Source organism: Stegostoma tigrinum, chromosome 3 (assembly GCF_030684315.1).
Source record: "Stegostoma tigrinum isolate sSteTig4 chromosome 3, sSteTig4.hap1, whole genome shotgun sequence".
In the NCBI taxonomy this organism is placed as follows: domain Eukaryota; kingdom Metazoa; phylum Chordata; class Chondrichthyes; order Orectolobiformes; family Stegostomatidae; genus Stegostoma; species Stegostoma tigrinum.
In genome coordinates, this window is record NC_081356.1 from 99,857,487 (window position 1) to 99,875,518 (window position 18,032).

At 41.1% G+C, this 18,032-nt stretch overlaps 1 protein-coding gene across 1 annotated transcript in view; it reads left to right on the forward strand.

Annotated features, from left to right (window-relative positions):
- The window catches only part of atg10 (ATG10 autophagy related 10 homolog (S. cerevisiae)), a 274,871-nt gene that overhangs the window by 214,204 nt on the left and 42,635 nt on the right, over window positions 1-18,032 (forward strand). Inside the window, exons 5-6 of the mRNA XM_059644770.1 lie at window positions 1,635-1,770; window positions 6,772-6,869. Coding sequence (XP_059500753.1) covers window positions 1,635-1,770; window positions 6,772-6,869 — 234 coding nt within the window. The remainder of the gene's footprint in view (window positions 1-1,634; window positions 1,771-6,771; window positions 6,870-18,032) is intronic.

The following is an 18,032-nucleotide window of genomic DNA, read 5'->3' on the forward strand; positions in this document are numbered from 1 at the left end:
GTGAATATCAAACAAATGTGGTGCAACTGTATTAATGCTACACTCAAATTTCCTCAGTTTTTCTTTTATGCCTTCCTATTAATTTGTACAGCTGAATGCATCTCCTTGTAATGGTTCAAGCCCAGACTAGCAAGCAGTATGAACAAATATACTGCAATTTCATTGGTTCAAGTTGAATGTAAAAAATGATCTTGAAATTTCAGTCCTGGATGGAAAAAATGCTATTTTTCTGGGTTATTTTAAACTGAATTTTTTGGCAGCAGCAACAGCTTGCATGCTTACAGATCATTTAGTGTGATGAAACATCCCAAGTCACTTCACAGGACATTATCAAATAAAATTTGATAACAAGTGACAACAAGAAATGTTAGGGAAGTTGTTTAAAAACCTGGTTCAGAGAAGCATCTTAAAGAAGGAGCAAAATGTGGTGTGTTTAATGAGGAAATTTCAGAGTTTCAGGCTCTCGCACCTGATGGCATGATTACCAATGGTAGAGTGATTTAACATAGGACTGTTCAAGACTCCAAATCTGGAACAATGCAGGCATCTTGCAGTGTTGTGGGATTTTACAGATATAGTGGGAGCAAGGCTTTAGGGAGTTTTAAGAACAAGGATGAGAATTTTAAAAATGATGTTTTGCAAGCTTGGAGCCAGCATAAGTCACCAAATACAGGAGTGAGAGGGGAATGAGACTCTGTCGTTCAAGCAGTTTGATGAATTAGAGTCAAGGGTTTTTTTAATTGACATCACTGAGACGTGCTTATGTATTTATAAACATTTTTTAGAATTTTGTTGCTTCAGTGTAAATCATATTAACATTGAATTCTGAAACGGTTTCCACATGTGCATCTTCTGCTGCGTCTGATGTGCTTCTTCTGCTGCGTCTGATGTGCTTGAATGAATGTTACATGGCTTGAAATGTTGAAGATTTTCATATTTAGTGAAAGAATATTTGGTACTATTTTCACATTTTCCTCAGACCTCAATTCATTGTGCTTCATTTTACACACCTGCTAATTTGTTTCGCAGTGCATTTAAAAGTAAGATGATTAATACAAAATGATCTTAACTCTGGTTGCATTTTCCTATCACAGAAGATTCCTCTTCCAGGATGCTGAATATATTCTGTGTAACTAATTTACTATGTTGAGTGATACCACCTTTTTAAAAGGAATATAATTACTTGTGTGGTTAGGTTTTCTAGGTCTTTGTGTTTGACTCGACAGATTTTGAGTGTTTCACCAAATTTGGTGACTTCTCTTGGTTATCGAAGACCATGATTACAAATAATTGTTATCATAAAAGCAATTGCGATGTTCCAAAGTGGAAAAAAAGAATGGATGTGTAATTAATATGTCAAAAGAAAAGCTGAGGATGAACATTTTGGTCATGAATTCCTTGTCATAATTATTGATGACAATTGGCCATCAATTATTTATAAGAAGCTACTTAATTGCCTTAAGTGGAGCTCCTGGACAGAATATGAAGTCTTTCATGTAATCTTTAAAACTTCGAAATCAATATTGCAAAATGTTGTGTTTGGAGACATTTTATCAGATAACTTTGTAAACTGTGAGTTTTGGTTATAAATAATGACTGAATATGAAGTTATAAAATGTTTTATCTTTATTTAGGTTGATATGAAGAATGTTAACAGTGACATTGAGGAAGCCCAGGTTACAAATTCTGAACTGATTCGATATGAGTATCATGTTTTGTACTCCAGTAGTTACCAGGCACCTGTGCTGTATTTCAGAGCTTGTTATTCAGGTATGTTAAACTCAACATCAGGGAAACTTAAGGATCCAACAATGTAATGCTTAGCAGTCTAATGCTTTAATTAATGTTCCACTTGCCCGTAGTTTAAATAACATGGCTGACACCTAGGACCTAAGCTTTTCTGATCCTATTTATTCCTGTTCTCTGGCTTTAAAAAATCCTCCCCTTTCCCAACATCAAATTCTCTTGGCTTGCCTTGTTCTTTGGCTCCACTTTCTGTTATTTCCCCTTTGAATGACTTTCCTTCACTTTCTCCAAACCCCATGCACTGCCCCACCAATATTGCCCCAAGGCCACTGAACTGATAAAGTTGCTGCACAAAGAATGGAAGATTATGATGCGATGAGGTAAAGTAAGAGGAGACTCATGTGAGGGATAAGTAACAGTTAAGCCATGTTATGCCAAATGACCTTGTAATGATCCAAGTGGATGGTAATACTGGACAGGCCAGACCCCTGAGAGAAACCTGGTGGAAGTTCTATTTTGCTATCTCCTTTCCATGGTGATTGGTCATCCTTGCAATCTGAACATATTTACAAAGGGATCCTAATGTACTTTTAACAAAAGAACATCAAATGCTTATTACGCAAAAAAGAAACAAAGAAACTATTTACACTAAGAGGTGTTTGAAATTGTCTTATTGCAAATATCACAAATAAATATTCAACCCTATTACCCTCAACAATAATGGTACAGGTACTCTAACCTCAGGGTCATCCTGTTTCTACTTCAAAAGTGTTTCAGTGGGCACAGTTGTCATTGACTTCTTCTCAGTGAAGTTCTACATTTCATGTAATGCTACCTTTGTTAGCTAATCTCTCTTCCAGAGACACTTATCAAACAGCTACTACAGTACATTTCCTCCTGAACATGTGTTCCTTAAATACATGCATTTAACAGCCTTAAAAGATGTCTTCCCCTCTGACGCTTTAGAGCCGCCTCCTTCAGGAGTTTTTTCTTGCTAGTAAGTCACTCAGGACTTATTTTCTTCTGCCCTGACTATTCTGGAGATTGCTATTCTAATCGCACCCTTGCTTCCAAAGGCTTGTTTTCTCCGTCAGAAACCTGAACTCTGTCTAACTGGATGGTTCTGGGTGGCTCTGTCTTTCTAAGTGGAAGCTTGTTTCTGTCTCTGTATCATTATGTTGTAGGACATCTTGTTGCTCGGCAACAGCCCTTGCTTCTCTCTTCTATCCTTAATTTCTGAAGCATGGAACTGTTCACCTGCAGGTTTTTTTTCTTAAAGCCTTATTTAAATGCAAACAAAATTCCAGACAGCCCTAGTGTTGATTGCTTAACTCTTGAGCTGCACAAAAACTATAGGCTAAATTGTACCACATATCGACAAAGTATCATTTTCATTATGTTTCATGAAGAGTTTCTGTCCGTGCGGCCTAGTGAGTTCTCCCCACACAAAGTCTGAAACTTACCTCATTAACCGGATACCACACGCCTCAGTGGCATCCTGCTATCCCAATTCTCCTACTTGCCATAAGCAGAGGTATTTTCCATCAGCAGGATATAAGGGATTTATCCCTTTATCCCTGGTACTGATGCTATCTTTGATACCTCCACCCATGCCCCTGGTTAAGTGCAGCAGTTCAGAGTTGCCCTTCACCATCAATGTAGTGGCACAGAGGCACAAATCAATGCTTCTCATAGGAAATAGCTCAGCTGATACTTCATGGCACATGCAGCCATATTTTAAGACACCATTTGCTGTTTAAGGACCTGACTGTACAGTCTATCTGATCTCAGATACATCCTATCTTGTATCTCTAAGTCACTGCTACTCTTTCCCCAATGCCCACTGTAGCCCAGCATCTTGTTGTGGTTAATGTGGGAGCACATGCAGGGAAGTCTTCAATCATTTCAAAATGTTCACTTTTATTCAGGAAACCAAAAGTGATCAGAAATCAAACAAGAAGAAGCTGCATTTGCCTCTCAGAGCAGAAACAAATTGCTCACACATGGAGAAAATAGACAATTTGACAATAATGATTGAATTGAGCATCATCAGCGTGGATTTGTGAATGGAAAGTTGTGTTTGACAAACTGTTTGAGGATGTTCCTAACACACATTATTAAGGAGAGCCATTCAGCTTAGTTTATTCTGATTTTCAGTAACTTTTGATAAGATTCCCCACAGGAAGTTGGTTGGAAACATTAAAGCACATCAGATACGAGTAATGTGCTGGCATGAATTAATGATTTTCTAACGGCGGGAAAATAGACAGTAGGAATAATAGGGCCATTCTCACAATGGTAGATTGTGACTAGCGGGGTTTTGCAAGAATCTGAAGAGTGAAGAGTACAGATAGAGTTTGATTTGGATAAATTCCAGGTATTGCATTTTGGTGAAACAAACAGGGACAAGATTTACGCAATTAAGTGTACAATTTTGGGCAGTGTTGTTGAACAGAGAGACCTACAGGTTCAAGTGCATAATTCTTTGAAGTTAGTATAACATACATGGTGGTTATGATGGCAATTAGCATGCTTGCCTTCGTTGCTCAGACCTTTGAATGTAGGAGTGGGTCATTGTGTTGAGGTTGTACACAATGTTGGTGAAGCCTCTTCTGCAATGCTGTGACCAATTCTGGTTGCCCTGCTATAAGAATGATGTGATTAAATTGGAGAGAGTTCAGAAGTGATTTACCAGAATGTTGCCAGGAATAGAGGGTTTGAGTCATTAGGAGAGGATGGATAGGCTGGGACTTTTTTCACTGGAGCATAGGTGGTTGCTTCTGACCTTATAGAGGTTTATAAGATCATGAGGGTTATAGATAAGGTGAATGGCAGTTGTCTTTTCCTCCAGGCTCAGGGACTTCAAGCCGATGGGGCATATTTTTAAGGTGAGGGGAGAAAGATTTAAAAAAAACATGGGGGGTAATTTTTTTTACCCAGAGGGTCATTCATGTTGGAATGACTTTCAGAGGAAGCGGTGGATGCTGGAATACTTCCAACATTTAAAAGACATTTGGACAAGTACATGCAGAGAAAATATTTGGAGGGATATGGGCCAAGCTCATCCAGGTGGGACTAGTTTAGTTTGGAGTAATGGTCGGCGTGGATTGGTTAGACCAAAGAGTCTGTTTCCATGCTGTATGATTCTAACTCTATGACTGTATAATCAGGACTGGGGCCCCAGCTGTTCACAATACACATCAATGAGTCAGATGTGGCAAGCAAATGTAAAAATTTGAAGTTTGATACAAGGATGATATAAAGCTAAGTGCGAATATGTGCTTTGAGGAAGATGTCAAGCTGCTTCAGGAGGGTTTGGACAAGGCTAGGGAGTGGATAAAAACATGTCAGATAGAATATAATGTGGAAGGATGTTCCAATGTGTAGGAGAAGCAGATGTGCAGAGTATATTTTAAGTGGCAGGAGGTTGGAAGCTGTAGAGAACCATGAAAGCTTAGTCTTTGAGTATGTTTAAGACAGAGATTGACAGACTTCTGATAACCGTGGTCAGAGCATTATGGGAATGGTGTGGGCAAAGGCACTGCTTGATCAGCCATGGTCATATTGAATGACTTAGACCTGTTCCTGTGTATAAGATTGATGTAATGTAATAACATACAGCAACATGTTTATTCCCATGACTGATGACTGCTGACAAACATGATAAGCTCCCTGGCTTTCTGTTTGTGTTAAACAGAAGTACTGCGAGCCTTTTAAGGCCTGGCTGATCGGCCAGAGCCCAAAGAAGGTGAGGAAGGATTCAGTTGGCACAAAGTGAGTATGCCCTGAGATGTATCCTAGCCCGGTCCATGGCTGCCTGTCCCTGTGGACGAAGTATCCTTGTAGCAGCATTCTATTAAAAGGTGCTGGTGCCCTCCAAAGCCCAACACTGAAGTGCAGAACCATATTGTAAGTGGATCAGAATTGTGCCTTAATGGTGCAGTGAGCCTGGTATGTGGCAGCTGCCAATGTTCATGGACAAGGGATGAACGCAGTTGCTCCCATTGGAATGTGGCCCATGCTGGTGCAATGACCCCAGAATGAGGACCTGTGGGTATAAACGGCAACCTGGAATTCCCAGATACCCACTCTGACTTTCATGTTAGGAATTCTCACTGTCTAGTTTCTGTCTGGTGGGTGAGAGAACGGGTGACTGCATATTAATGAGGTAAGATTAAGTATCATGAGGGTATTGGTCAGTAATATTTCATACCGATAGGCCTCTTGCCATTCAGTGGTGAAAATCTCATCCCAACTTCCAAGACTTGGTTGGAAAATGTGACTTTTTGGTCTCAACATCAAGAAGGGCCTTTCTGGACATTCTGCTCAATTTTCCCAAATTTCTCCTTATAACCCATGTCATTTAGGGGCTGTGGAGAATCTATCTAAAGTCTCCCCTACTTAACACCCCTACTTATTATAGAGACACATCAAATTTAATACATTCTTCTCTCCTCTTTCAAACCCTAGCCTCCGAATTATGATAACAATGATTACATCATGATCTTTCTTCACAGCCTATTTCTGTAAATTCTAAGCAATTCTCTTAATTTATTAATGATTTCCCAACACTCCAATCTCTCCTGTTAATTGTCTATTCTTACTGTTTCTTTGAGGACTATATATGATAGTAATGCGGGCATAAGAAAGAAACCAAAAAAGCTAGCGTGTGTAATCGAAATGCTGAAATTAATTCCTGTTAAATCACAAAGAAATTTCAATAGGCCTGTTTTCTATCAGGGACGACCCTTTTGCAGTTTTGATGAAAGGTCAAAGACCTAAAAGATTAAGCGTGGTTTTATTTTCATCAATGCTACCTGTTGATTATTTCAAGCATTTTCAGCTTTTACTTCAACTTTACAGCAGCTGCAGGTCTTCTTTTGCGCTGGTGCTTTTGTAGTTGGCTGTGACATCTGTAAAAAGTAAGGGGATCTCACAGAATGTAATTTATATGGCATTGTCGTAATGTTGTTCTTCACTTTTCAATAGAAATGATTTTTAAAAGTTGCATTTTTAAAATCCTAGATGGAAAACCACTTACTTTGGAAGAAATTTGGGAGAATGTGCATGAATGTTACAAAGAGCGACTTTTTCAAGGACCTTGGGATACTATTACACAACAGGTAATTAATTATACATGTGTCTAAACTATTAAATATTAAAATAACCTAATCAGTTCTATGCATCAGTCAGTGGATTGGAGCAAAATAATTATTCTCACTTAAGATTTGTAAACAGTAACTGTTCAGTTTATGGCCTTGACTCTGTGATAGAGCTGCAGAAAGTAATATCCTGTCTGCACTTCAGCCAACCCATGATGCTTTATGTATCCTCCAACATTAGCGAGTTTTGAGAAGATTTGTAGCTCAGGTTGAGGTTCTGGATGTGAGTTTGCTTGCTGAGCTGGAAGGTTCGTTGCATCACTCAATGTTCCACCCCCTCATAACATACTCTCCATAGTCACTCAGACAATACTCTGATTCCACACAGAAAATATTTTGCATGTCTTACTGATTTTTAGAAAAAGCACCCACCATCCAATGCTTTGGTTCAAATATGGACAGAAGAGGTAAGATCCAGAGGTGAGGTAAAAGTGACTGACCTTGACAGCAAGACTGTCATTGACTGAGTGTGGCATCAAGGATCCCCGTCAAAACTCAAATCAATGGGAATCAGGCTGAAATCTCTCCACTGGTTGGAATCATACCTGGCACATAGGAAGATGGTTGTTGCGATTGGAGGTCAGACATCTCTGCTGCAGGACAACAGTACGTGTTAATGTCCTAGACCACCCATCTTTAGCTGCTTCATCAATGACTTTCCACCCACTGTATAAGGTTAAAAATATGGATTTTTGCTGATGGCTGTGTAATGTTTAGCAACATTCGCTATCCTGTGAAGCAATCCATGTCGAAATGCAGCAAGACCTGAACAATGTTGGGGTTTGAACTGACAAGCGGCAAGTAACATTTGCACCACACAAGTGCCGGGCAATGTCCACCTTTAACAGTAGAATCTGACTGTTTCCCCCTTGAGATTCAATGGCATTGCCACCCAATGGATACATCCTGAATATATAAATAAACATCCTGGGGTTGACCCGAAACTGAACTGGACAAGCCCAATAAGTACTGTCTAAAAGAGCGGGTCAGAGGCTAGGAATCTTGCAGCAATTACTCACCACCTGACTCCCCAAAGCCTGCCCACCAGTGTTCCCTGTAATACTCTTTCCAAATGTGCAGATCTAAGAGGTCCATGAATGGAAGCAACTTCTGGGATGTCTGCTGTAGTCTCATTTCCACGCTAGGTGCTAACATGTTGTCTGAAGTGAAAGTAGTTAAGCATCTTCCCCCATTACAAGGAGATGCTCTTCTTCCATCAGGACAGCTTTGGTTGTCTCATATCATCATCAGTGTTTGTGCCTAATGTTGCGCTTATAACCCAGTGAAACATAGACCTAACAAATGAGGAATGCAATCAAAACATTGACTTTGTCCAGTGAAGTCAAAGGGAGAATAGTGGAATAGCCACACTGCGGACTTGACAGTAGCAACTTTACGGAAGCAATGCAGAAATGTGGTTGGACTGTGAAGGATGTAGGAAGGAAATATCTTTCCCCTGTCTGGAGTCTCTATTGCCAAATCAAACAGTCTTGGTATATGAGTAAGGCAGTGCCCAACTCTCTATTGAATGTCAACATTTTTCAGAGGGATAGAAGAGAACTGTTTGCATTTTTGCAGCCGTAGTGGTATTTTTCTGCAGCAGTAGTGGTAGAAGCACAGTAACTGAGGATGCTTAGCCATTGCAATAATACACCCAAGGATTCTAACATTTTGCAGGACTGTAGAAGTAGTGAAGAGTTAGGATAACTGCTGACATTGGGTTGGAAGGCGAGAGAACTGAGTAGTGTTCTCCAGAGAGCTCCCTATTCTTCCTCCACTTTGCTTGAAAAAGGCCCACAGGAGTGCATGCTGTGTTACAGCTATAGCTGTGTACAGTTACCACAAAGGCCAGGCTTGTGTAAGCAGTTTGCTTCCAAGTGGCCACATTACCAGCATATTTCAATTACAAACATAGTCTTCATTGCAAGCAATCATGCAAAATGAAACCCTCAGTTATTGTGTCAGAGATAATGGGAACTGCAGATGCTGGAGAATCCGAGATAACAAAGTGCGGAGCTGGATGAACACAGCTGGCCAAGCAGCATCTTAGGAGCACAAAAGCTGACGTTTCGGGCCTAGACCCTTCATCAGAAAAGTCTAGGCCCAAAACGTCAGCTTTTATGTTCCTAAGATGCTACTTGGCCTGCTGTGTTCATCGAGCTCCACACTTTGTTATCCTCAGTTATTGTGATGTGTTGCATTGAGAAACTACTGGCCTCTCAGCCAGCTGGTGTACAAAGGACATAACATCAAAAGAATCATGCAGCGCACGAGGTTTGCCTATTAGCTTGTAACTGCCATTTCTGCTTTGCCAGTGTACAGCCCCACCATCTTCCTATTCGTGAGCCCTATCTTGAGGTGCTCACCTTCACATTCCTCCGTCAGAGGCTTTCCCTTGAAGCAGGGAGACTGAGGAGGGAGATTTTAGAGATGTCACAAATTATAAGGGGCATAGACAGGGCAGACAGGAATAAAACTTTTCCCCTTGGCGGAGGGATCAATGATTGGGGGCATGGATTTCAGGTGCGAGGCAGAAGGTTTAGAGGGGATGTGAGGAAAAGTTTATTTTCACGCAGAAGGTGATGGAAATCTGGACCTTACTGCCTGTAAGTGTGGTAGAGGTAGAAAGTGTCATTACATTTAAGAAGTAATTAGTGCACTTGTGATGCCAAATCAATCAAAGCTATGGGTCAATGCTGGTAAAAAGGGTTAGAATAGTTAGGTTCTTGTTTTTGATTAGTGCAGACTTGATGGGCTGAAGGGCCTTTTTCTGTGCAATGTATCTCTATGACACTTCCTCCCGTAAGAAAATCCCCTTTTGTAAAGTGAGCTTGCGGGTGGGATAGCTAACAGTGAGGATGAAGGACACCCTGACTGGGATAAATTGCATCAGCCTGCCTGAACATTCTATATGTTGGATCTTCATTTTCAGCCGGTGTGCAGTCTGCTCAGTCGTGGCAGGCAAATGCAGAATGCATACAGTTCTTGTCGCCGCATTATATGTGGAAGCATTGGAAAGGGTGCAGAGGAGATTTACCAGGATGTTGCCTGGTATGGAGGGAAGGTCTCATAAGGAAAGGCTGAGGGACTTAAGGCTGTTTTCATTAGAGAGAAGAGGATTAAGAGGTGACTTAATAGAGACATACAAGATGATCAGAGGATTAGATAGGGTAGCCAGTGAGAGCCTTTTTCCTCTGATGGTGATGGCTAGCATGAGGGGACACGGCTTTAAATTGAAGTGTGATAGATATAGGACAGAAGTCAGAGATAGGTTCTTTACTCAGAGAGTAGTAAGGGCATGGAATGCCCTGCCTGCAACAGTAGTAGACTCGCCAACTTTAAGGGCATTTAAATGGTCATTGAATAAACAAATGGATGATAATGGATTGGTGTCGGTTAGATGGGCTTCAGATTGGTTTCATAGGTCAGTGCAACATCAAGGGCCAAAGGGCCTGGACTGCACTGTAATATTCTATGTTCAATGTTCTATGAATCAGAGCTCAAAACTGTGTTGGTTTGTGACTTTTTTGAGAGATGTTACCAGCCTAATTTTGGGGGAAGATCATCCTTGTCCCTGAGCAGCTTGCCTGAGTATGCAATAAAGTGGACTGAAAGGTGCAGGCCTCCTACTCCAGAATGTAGGAGTTGTGACAGCTCCTTTTGATATACACTGCGGAGGCAGAGACCTGGTGGTATTATCACTGCACTGTTAATCCAAAGACCAAGATAACATTCTGGATTTGAATCCCGCCACAGCAATTGGTGGAATTTGAATTCAATAAATATCTGGAATTAAGAATCAGGAAAAAACCCATCTGGTTCAACCTCGAAGAAGTTATAACTCCATCTGGTTCACTAATGTGTTGCAGGGAAGGATACTGCCATCCTTATCTGGTCTCGCCTACATGTAGCTCCAGTACTACAGCAACGCAATTGACTCTCAACTGCCCCCTGGTCAATTAGGGGTGGACAGTAACTGCTGCCTAAAAAGAACACACCCATCCCTGAATGAATAAAGAACTACCCAAAGCTGCTGTATTTGGCTGGTGTGGTCACAAATGATGTGTACATTCAGGAAGTAGAGCTCTTTCCTGTTGACAGATGTTGCTGGTTGATGATAGAGTGATCTGAATGCTATGTGGATGCACTAAATTGCCATGGGAAGCACACTGTGGTAAGGAAGCTCACTGCCTTGGCTGTTTATCTGCCTGGTTCCCAGAATCCAAGGGAAAGGAAATAGGTTGGTGTATTTTAGCAAACAGAGAGCATCAGTCTCCTCCCAGTTTCATTTGCATGGATGCTTGCGATCTCCTGTAGAGGTCTTCAGTGGCTCTCTAGAATGTCGTAAGATATAACTACCTGGGACATCCTGAGGAATCTTCAACATCGTTTGTCTGTCAGTTGCAGACCATTGCTCCAAGGCCTGGACGTGAGACATTGCCACATGTAGATGTCATGCTTCTGCAAGCTGGCCCACAGCTGGTTTTAACAGTCTTCACCTCCAATTCCATTTGCAAGTTGATCAGAAGAATGTTAGGCTTGATCTGTATCATCATGCTGCCAGAAGATCTGTAAAGGCAGTAATTTAATGCACATGGTCATCTTTCTTTGTGTGTACCTGAGACATCATGAGATGGCAGTCAGGCCATAATATACTGTGGCTCCATGAGATTTTGTTGGAGTGTGACATGAGTTGACTTGATTAGCTGGTTATGTGGAAGTTGATTTTCTCGTGATTCTCCATCCACTGGACCATGATGAATGAGGTACCCTTCAATGAGCTTCAAAATCAAAGCTACAACTCAGGAAAACTTACTCCTCCCACTTTGGGTGTAGCCTTTTCAAAATCAAAAGAGAATTCACTGTTTGCCTGTAAAGTTATGAGGTTCAGCCACCCCCGTCACACGCCAAATGCCTCTGATTTCCTCCTTTCCTTACCAGTTTGCTGTCCCAGTTGCTTCCACACTCTGCACAGATATAACTGCCTGTGTCCTGCCAATCCCATCCATGTGATATTTGATGTTTCCATTTTTGCCCTTGGAGCCTATCACAATCCAAGTTCCATTGTCCCTCATGAACTTGAGCCATCTCCTGATCGAGTCCAGCTGTAGCTTCACTTTGTTTGATCCTCCCCATGCATCCCAACCCTGACCTACCAAGTGTCTCGTTACAACAAATTCCCTCCTCTGATTGTCACCTTTTCCTCTGCAGCACTGTTTGACTAGACAAGTTCCCAAACATGAGCTGCTTACAGCAGGAATAGAAATTAGGCCACTCGCAAACAAACTCGCTCATTTGTAGACCGCCTCCCAAGCCACCTCTTACCAAGCCCCTCTTCTCCCTCACCCAGACCACAACCACCTGTAGACCATCAGTGATTCACCCTGCCATACTGACAGGAGCCCACTCCAGCAAACTGTGGCTGCCCACGAAAGGACTGTGGTCCACACTAATCCCATCAACCTTCATCCCCTTTTCTATACACTTCTATCTGCCCTCTTGCCGTACTTAACATGGACCATGTAACACAGGTTACTTTCTCCTTGGATTCTGTGACTATATTGTAGACCCTACAGCTCAACTCAGCAGAAGCATCCTTCAGACTTTTACTACTACAATGCTAAAGCAGCAAATACTTAACCCAAAGTCCAGGAAGAAGATAGCTAGGAATATGCCTTCTATATTGTGATTGTATATCTGAAGAGTTACATTTATTTATTGGGCTGAAATTAATTGGGAAGGCCAACTTAATTTCAGCATGTTGGGCTTTTAATGAGATGCTCATGCATGCAGATAAGCTTCTCAATATCTGTTTATCAAAAGGGTGACCTGCCTTTTCGAGGTCAAAAAAGTTAATTGCCAAAGTTCATCTCCATGGAGAGAATCTGACTTTTTGACTCTCACCTGATTAATTTCACCCACCCACCTCTCTTACCTCCTCTAGAATCTGAACATCCTGCCCCATATACCAGAAGTGCGTAGCAACGTGAGCAATCAGCGGGACTGAAGATAACAGGGTGGAATCTGCCTGTAGTCTGTTTACCCCCATTATATGGTCCCTAGCTGATGGTGCCTCCAGAACTCAATTGACATTTTGGGCTTGAAGTTTTTGCTTATTACTTGCACTCGAACAACTTCCTCAAAAGTTAACCTTCTTTATCTACGTTGAATGAAAAGGAAGACCCATGATTTTTCCTTTGCTGAAACCTCAAAGCAATTTGGTTCCCTGTGTTATGGTATTATGCTGATTTCTTCGTCAAAAACTTTAAACTATCCGTTGATAACAATCCTGCCCAAACTAGAACATTGTTTCTTATTGGGATACTTTTTGTCAAGACTCCTGGATGGGATTTTCAGAGAAAGATTACAGCCTAACGTGACTCTCTACTTAAATCTTCCACGTGTTTTTCTTTGATGAAAGTTTTATTTTGCCTTCCTGTCTTCTGAGCTCCACATCCACTACCTTCTTCCCCACTAATCCTTATTTAGACTAGCTACTTATTGCCCTCTTGCAGTTTCTACCCCTCTGCTGGCCTCCCGTTTGTATGTCTTTCAAGATAAGCCGTAAATGTTGCTGACATGCCTGCTTCCACCACCTCCACTGGCAGTCTGTTCCAGGCACCGCCACCTCCCACGCCCCCCACACTACCCTCTGTATGAAAATGTTTTGTGTAATTTCTCCCCTAAACCTTCCCACCCTCCCCACTTACCCTGAATGTGTGCCCTCTTGTAGTTGGCCCTTCCACCCTGGGAAAAAGCTTCTGAATATCCACCCTATTTATGTCTTTCATAATTTTGGACCCCTCTATCAGGTCGCCTCTCAGCTTCTGCTTTTTCAGTGAAAACAATCTGTGTTTATTCAACTGCCCCTCATAACTAAAACCCTCCAGACCAGCAAACAGTCCTGTCCTATTCCAGAGAAGTGCAACACAAGCCGGAGGAGCAACAGTCATTCCTGATCAGTACCGTCTAGCTTCTATACTCAACAATTGAATTCAGCAATTTCAAACCATGAACTCTGTGCTCCAGTTTGAATTATTTCACTCCCATATGCCAGTCCATATTTTGCCCTTGTGCTTTTGCTTTTCAATGGATCTGCACTTTATTTTATTATTTACACTGACTGATGTTTTGTTTCATCACTGCTATTGTTGCTGCTTCTAACATGTTTTGTTCTGTGACACCTGTCTTCTAACATATCCCTGCCCTTCATTTCTGTCCTCCTCCCTACATTTCAAAGCATCACATTTCTACCTCCCCTGAGTTCCAAAGAGTCACATTGAACTCAGAACTTTAACTCTGTTTGTCTCTCCACAAATGCTGCCAGACTTCCTGAATTTATCCAGCACTTTCTGTTTTTATTGAAGGTTAGTTTTTGGCACTGGCATTTCTTTACAGCATTTAAGATATATGAACTGTTTCTTCTCTCTATACTTTTTTTTATGGAAACCTTTCCTAAATTGCCCTTTCCTGGAGTTTTGGCAGTTACTACCCACACTGCAAGATGTAGCCAATCAAGTTACAAAATCCAGATTCCTTGTTTAATCCTTTGTAGCTAAAACCAATTCACATCCAAGCACATCAGAGTACAGGTCCTGCCGTTAGTAGCCAATTACAAAGCTCGTAGACAATGTTATTCCTCCCTGGGTTTAGGTCAGCCATTGTCAGTAACATGGATTCATGAGAGGCATTGACCAAACAGTTCCACGTGCCGCAGACTGAACTACAAACAACTTTACAGATTGGGCTGGCAGTTCCTATAGCTGTGAATGTCATTATTATTAGCAATCACTGCCAAGGATTTTTCCAGGCCACTGCAAGAGACATCTGCAAGATAAACCCCTTGACAGTTCAGAGCTGCTTAGAGAACAGTGCTGACACCACAGTTGCCAGGAGAAACATCTTTGTCACATTTCCAGCGAGAATGAGGCACCAAGCTGAAGGGACACAGAACTGTTGCAGTCTGGCGGACTTCCCACACTGGATGGTGTTCCAGATGGAACCCATGCGGTGATCAGGGCTCCACATGTGAAGCTAAATGCATGCATCATCAGGATGTGTGCCACTCTATGAATGTGTGGATTGTTTCAAAACACAGAAATCTCATCCTGTGTAAAATTGCCTAGTCAGCAGCAATTTTAGCAATGCATGAACTGATCTTGAATAGGAAAAGGGTTTGTTTTCATTAGTGTTGCAAAAATGTAATGCTGTTTTCCTCCTGAAAAGGCACAGATATCGACGCCTGTTCTAAGTTTTATGAGGACCTACCAAGAGCCTGATGGTCATAGTTCCTAATCTGAAACAGATCTAAACTAATACTGATAAGGTCAAATGACGCCCTTTAAGCTCTCGTCATTCTCAACCGTCTGTCACAACTCCTGCCTGACAGATGCGCTATATGAGCAATTTTGACTGATAGGGAAGCATATTCACAGCTACTGTTAGGTTGAGCTGGATGGGGCTGTGGATGAAAATTCTGAGAATCCGTTAAGTTTTCCAAATTGATCTGAATTTCCAATACGTAGCAACCCCTGTTCAGCAATTAGCCTGAAATTGTCCAAATTAATGTAAATGATTGCAGAATCTCAAGCATGAACTACATGAAGCAAAAATCATGTTTCCATGATCTTCTGTGGCAGTTTACAGAACACCGGACTGAAATATTTCTACGGCAACAAAATTAGACACACCCTGGTCAATTTAATCACTGTTGTAAGTTTCTGCTTATTGCACCCATTTGAGGGCCTTTGAGGAGATTCTAAAAATTAGGCTCTTGTTTTGTTAGGCATAATGGCAATAATAGGTGCCCAATTAAAAGCTTTTTATATGATAGAATTTACTAAGAAAATACTAAATCCTGAATTATTCTGTACTTTTTTAAAAAAAAATCCCAACAGTTACTTAAATCTGTGCTGTTCATCGATGGTGGTCTGGGGTGATTAACATTAAGCTTTTTTTATGATAAACCTATTTTCATTTGTGCCTACCAGGCTGCAGAAATTGCCGTTTCTACACGTCGAGGAGCGTCATTTGTTGCAAAGTTTGTTTTTTTTAAAGAATTGCATACTAAAATGCAGCCCAGTCATGTTGGTTTGTGGTAGATTTTACTTTGGATTTAGCACAAATGAATTTGAGCAAAATAAAACTTCTTAAAAGTAATACTTGAGAGCAATCTCTTAGCTTCACGCGTTGCTGCTATTTTCTGCAAGTACATTACGTGCTGCTGTGCGCTGTTGCTTCTCCGACAAGTGGCTGTACCCCTGATTTAGGTTGTACAGCTGATATGTATGTTCCCAAAAGAGTGAGCCTTTGCTTTGAGTAACTCAGTACAGGCTACATCTTGCCAAATGGATTATTTTCTTTCTTCTTACGTAGTCTTTCAAGCTCAAGGATGACTTTCTTCCACTCTGAAATTATAGGTCCTGAGGTGACTAATCAGTCCAGTGCTAGATCTGCTCATCCTGCTGCTGGTGGGCAGCTGCTGTTTGAAAGAATGGATGGGTGGGATGCTTGTGCTTTCACACCCTCCTTCAGCTGTTTACACTTGCCCTCTACCTGGGCCTGTTGAAGATACTCAAAATGATTCGTATCTTTTCAGATGTTTTGTCTCCAGTCTTGGACAAGAGGTTTTCATAAGCTAGCGATATTGTACTTTTCAGGGAAGCTTTGAGGATTTCCTTGTCCTCCTTTGCCCTCCTGGTAACCACCTACTGTACCAAAGCGCAGAGAATGGTGTTTAGTATGGAAATTTGGTGTCAGGCATGTGGACAATGTGGCATGCCCAACATAGCTCACTTATAGAAATCAGCAGGTCTGGCAGCGTCTGTGAAGAAAAATCAGAGTTAACGTTTCGTGTCCGGTGACCCTTCCTCAAACCCCTTCCTTTGTGGAAGGGCCACTTGACCCGAAGCGTTAACTCTGATTTTTCTTCACAGATGCTGCCAGACCTGCTGAGCGTTTCCAGCAACAATAGTTTTGTTCCTGATTTACAGCATCCGCAATTCTTTTGGTTCTTAGAGAAATGAGTGCCTGAAAGCTGGGGCTGATAGCTGAAAGAGAATTGGAGCTCCAATCCTGCCGATGGATTTACAGGATTTTACAGAGACATCACTAGTGATATTTCTCAAGCAATCTGAACTGTCCAATCAACCATATCATAATAACCACTGATAATGGAATCCAGTGGGTCCTGCTGTACTCCTCCGGTTGGCTGCTGTGCATGCGCTGCTCTGCACTCACTGCCCATTGTACACCCGCAGCACAAGACTTGTCTGCCATCCATCTCACATTGTCCATTGATTTGCAAGCATGATCAACCCCATGCATCACTCATACAGTAATTAATTCTATGTGCAAGAAAATTATGGACAATATGTCACTTATGTTAGAATTTCTGGGATTTTTTTTGCTTAACTTCCTTCTACTTTTCTTCCCTCCAACTCACAGGTAAAATGTTTGCTAATCTTGAAAGTTAAATGATTATTAATGTTGTGTTCCTTTGGCCAGGGAAATGTGTATAGTGTGACAAAATAATTGATGCTTTACAATCAATGAAAATTATGGAAAGGTGTTTATTATTTCAATAATTTAGGTGCCTATAAATTGACCAACTTTCATGTTACTTATATTTTCAGATTATAAAATCAGACATAAACTAATGTACAGTTTTAAGTTAAAAATTAAGCCTTGAAAAGTTATAATTTAAGATCTATTTTGTGTAAATCAAACAGCAAATTTCTCATCTTAAGTATATTTCCCAACACAGAAAATGCATTATTAACAAGCCCATGTGAGGAAATTAATGGCACTTATTCTACACATATTTTTGATGGACCAAATGATGTTCTTTCAGTTGGCTTTTGTCTCAGTGGGAATCTCCCTTGAGTCCTCATTCATCCATTTTATGTGCACCAGCATTCAGTAACTTAACTGCTTTTGTTTTAAATACTGTAAATCAATTATAAGATGCAGCTGTTTAATGAAACTTCTGAAATGTTACTAGAAATCTCTGTGGGCATTTCCTGGTGGCTCATAATGACACTAATTTACCGCACCTGGCAAGATCTACTCACACTGAAAGGAGCAATTCTCAAACTGACTGAAAACTACTAACCCTTTCAGGCT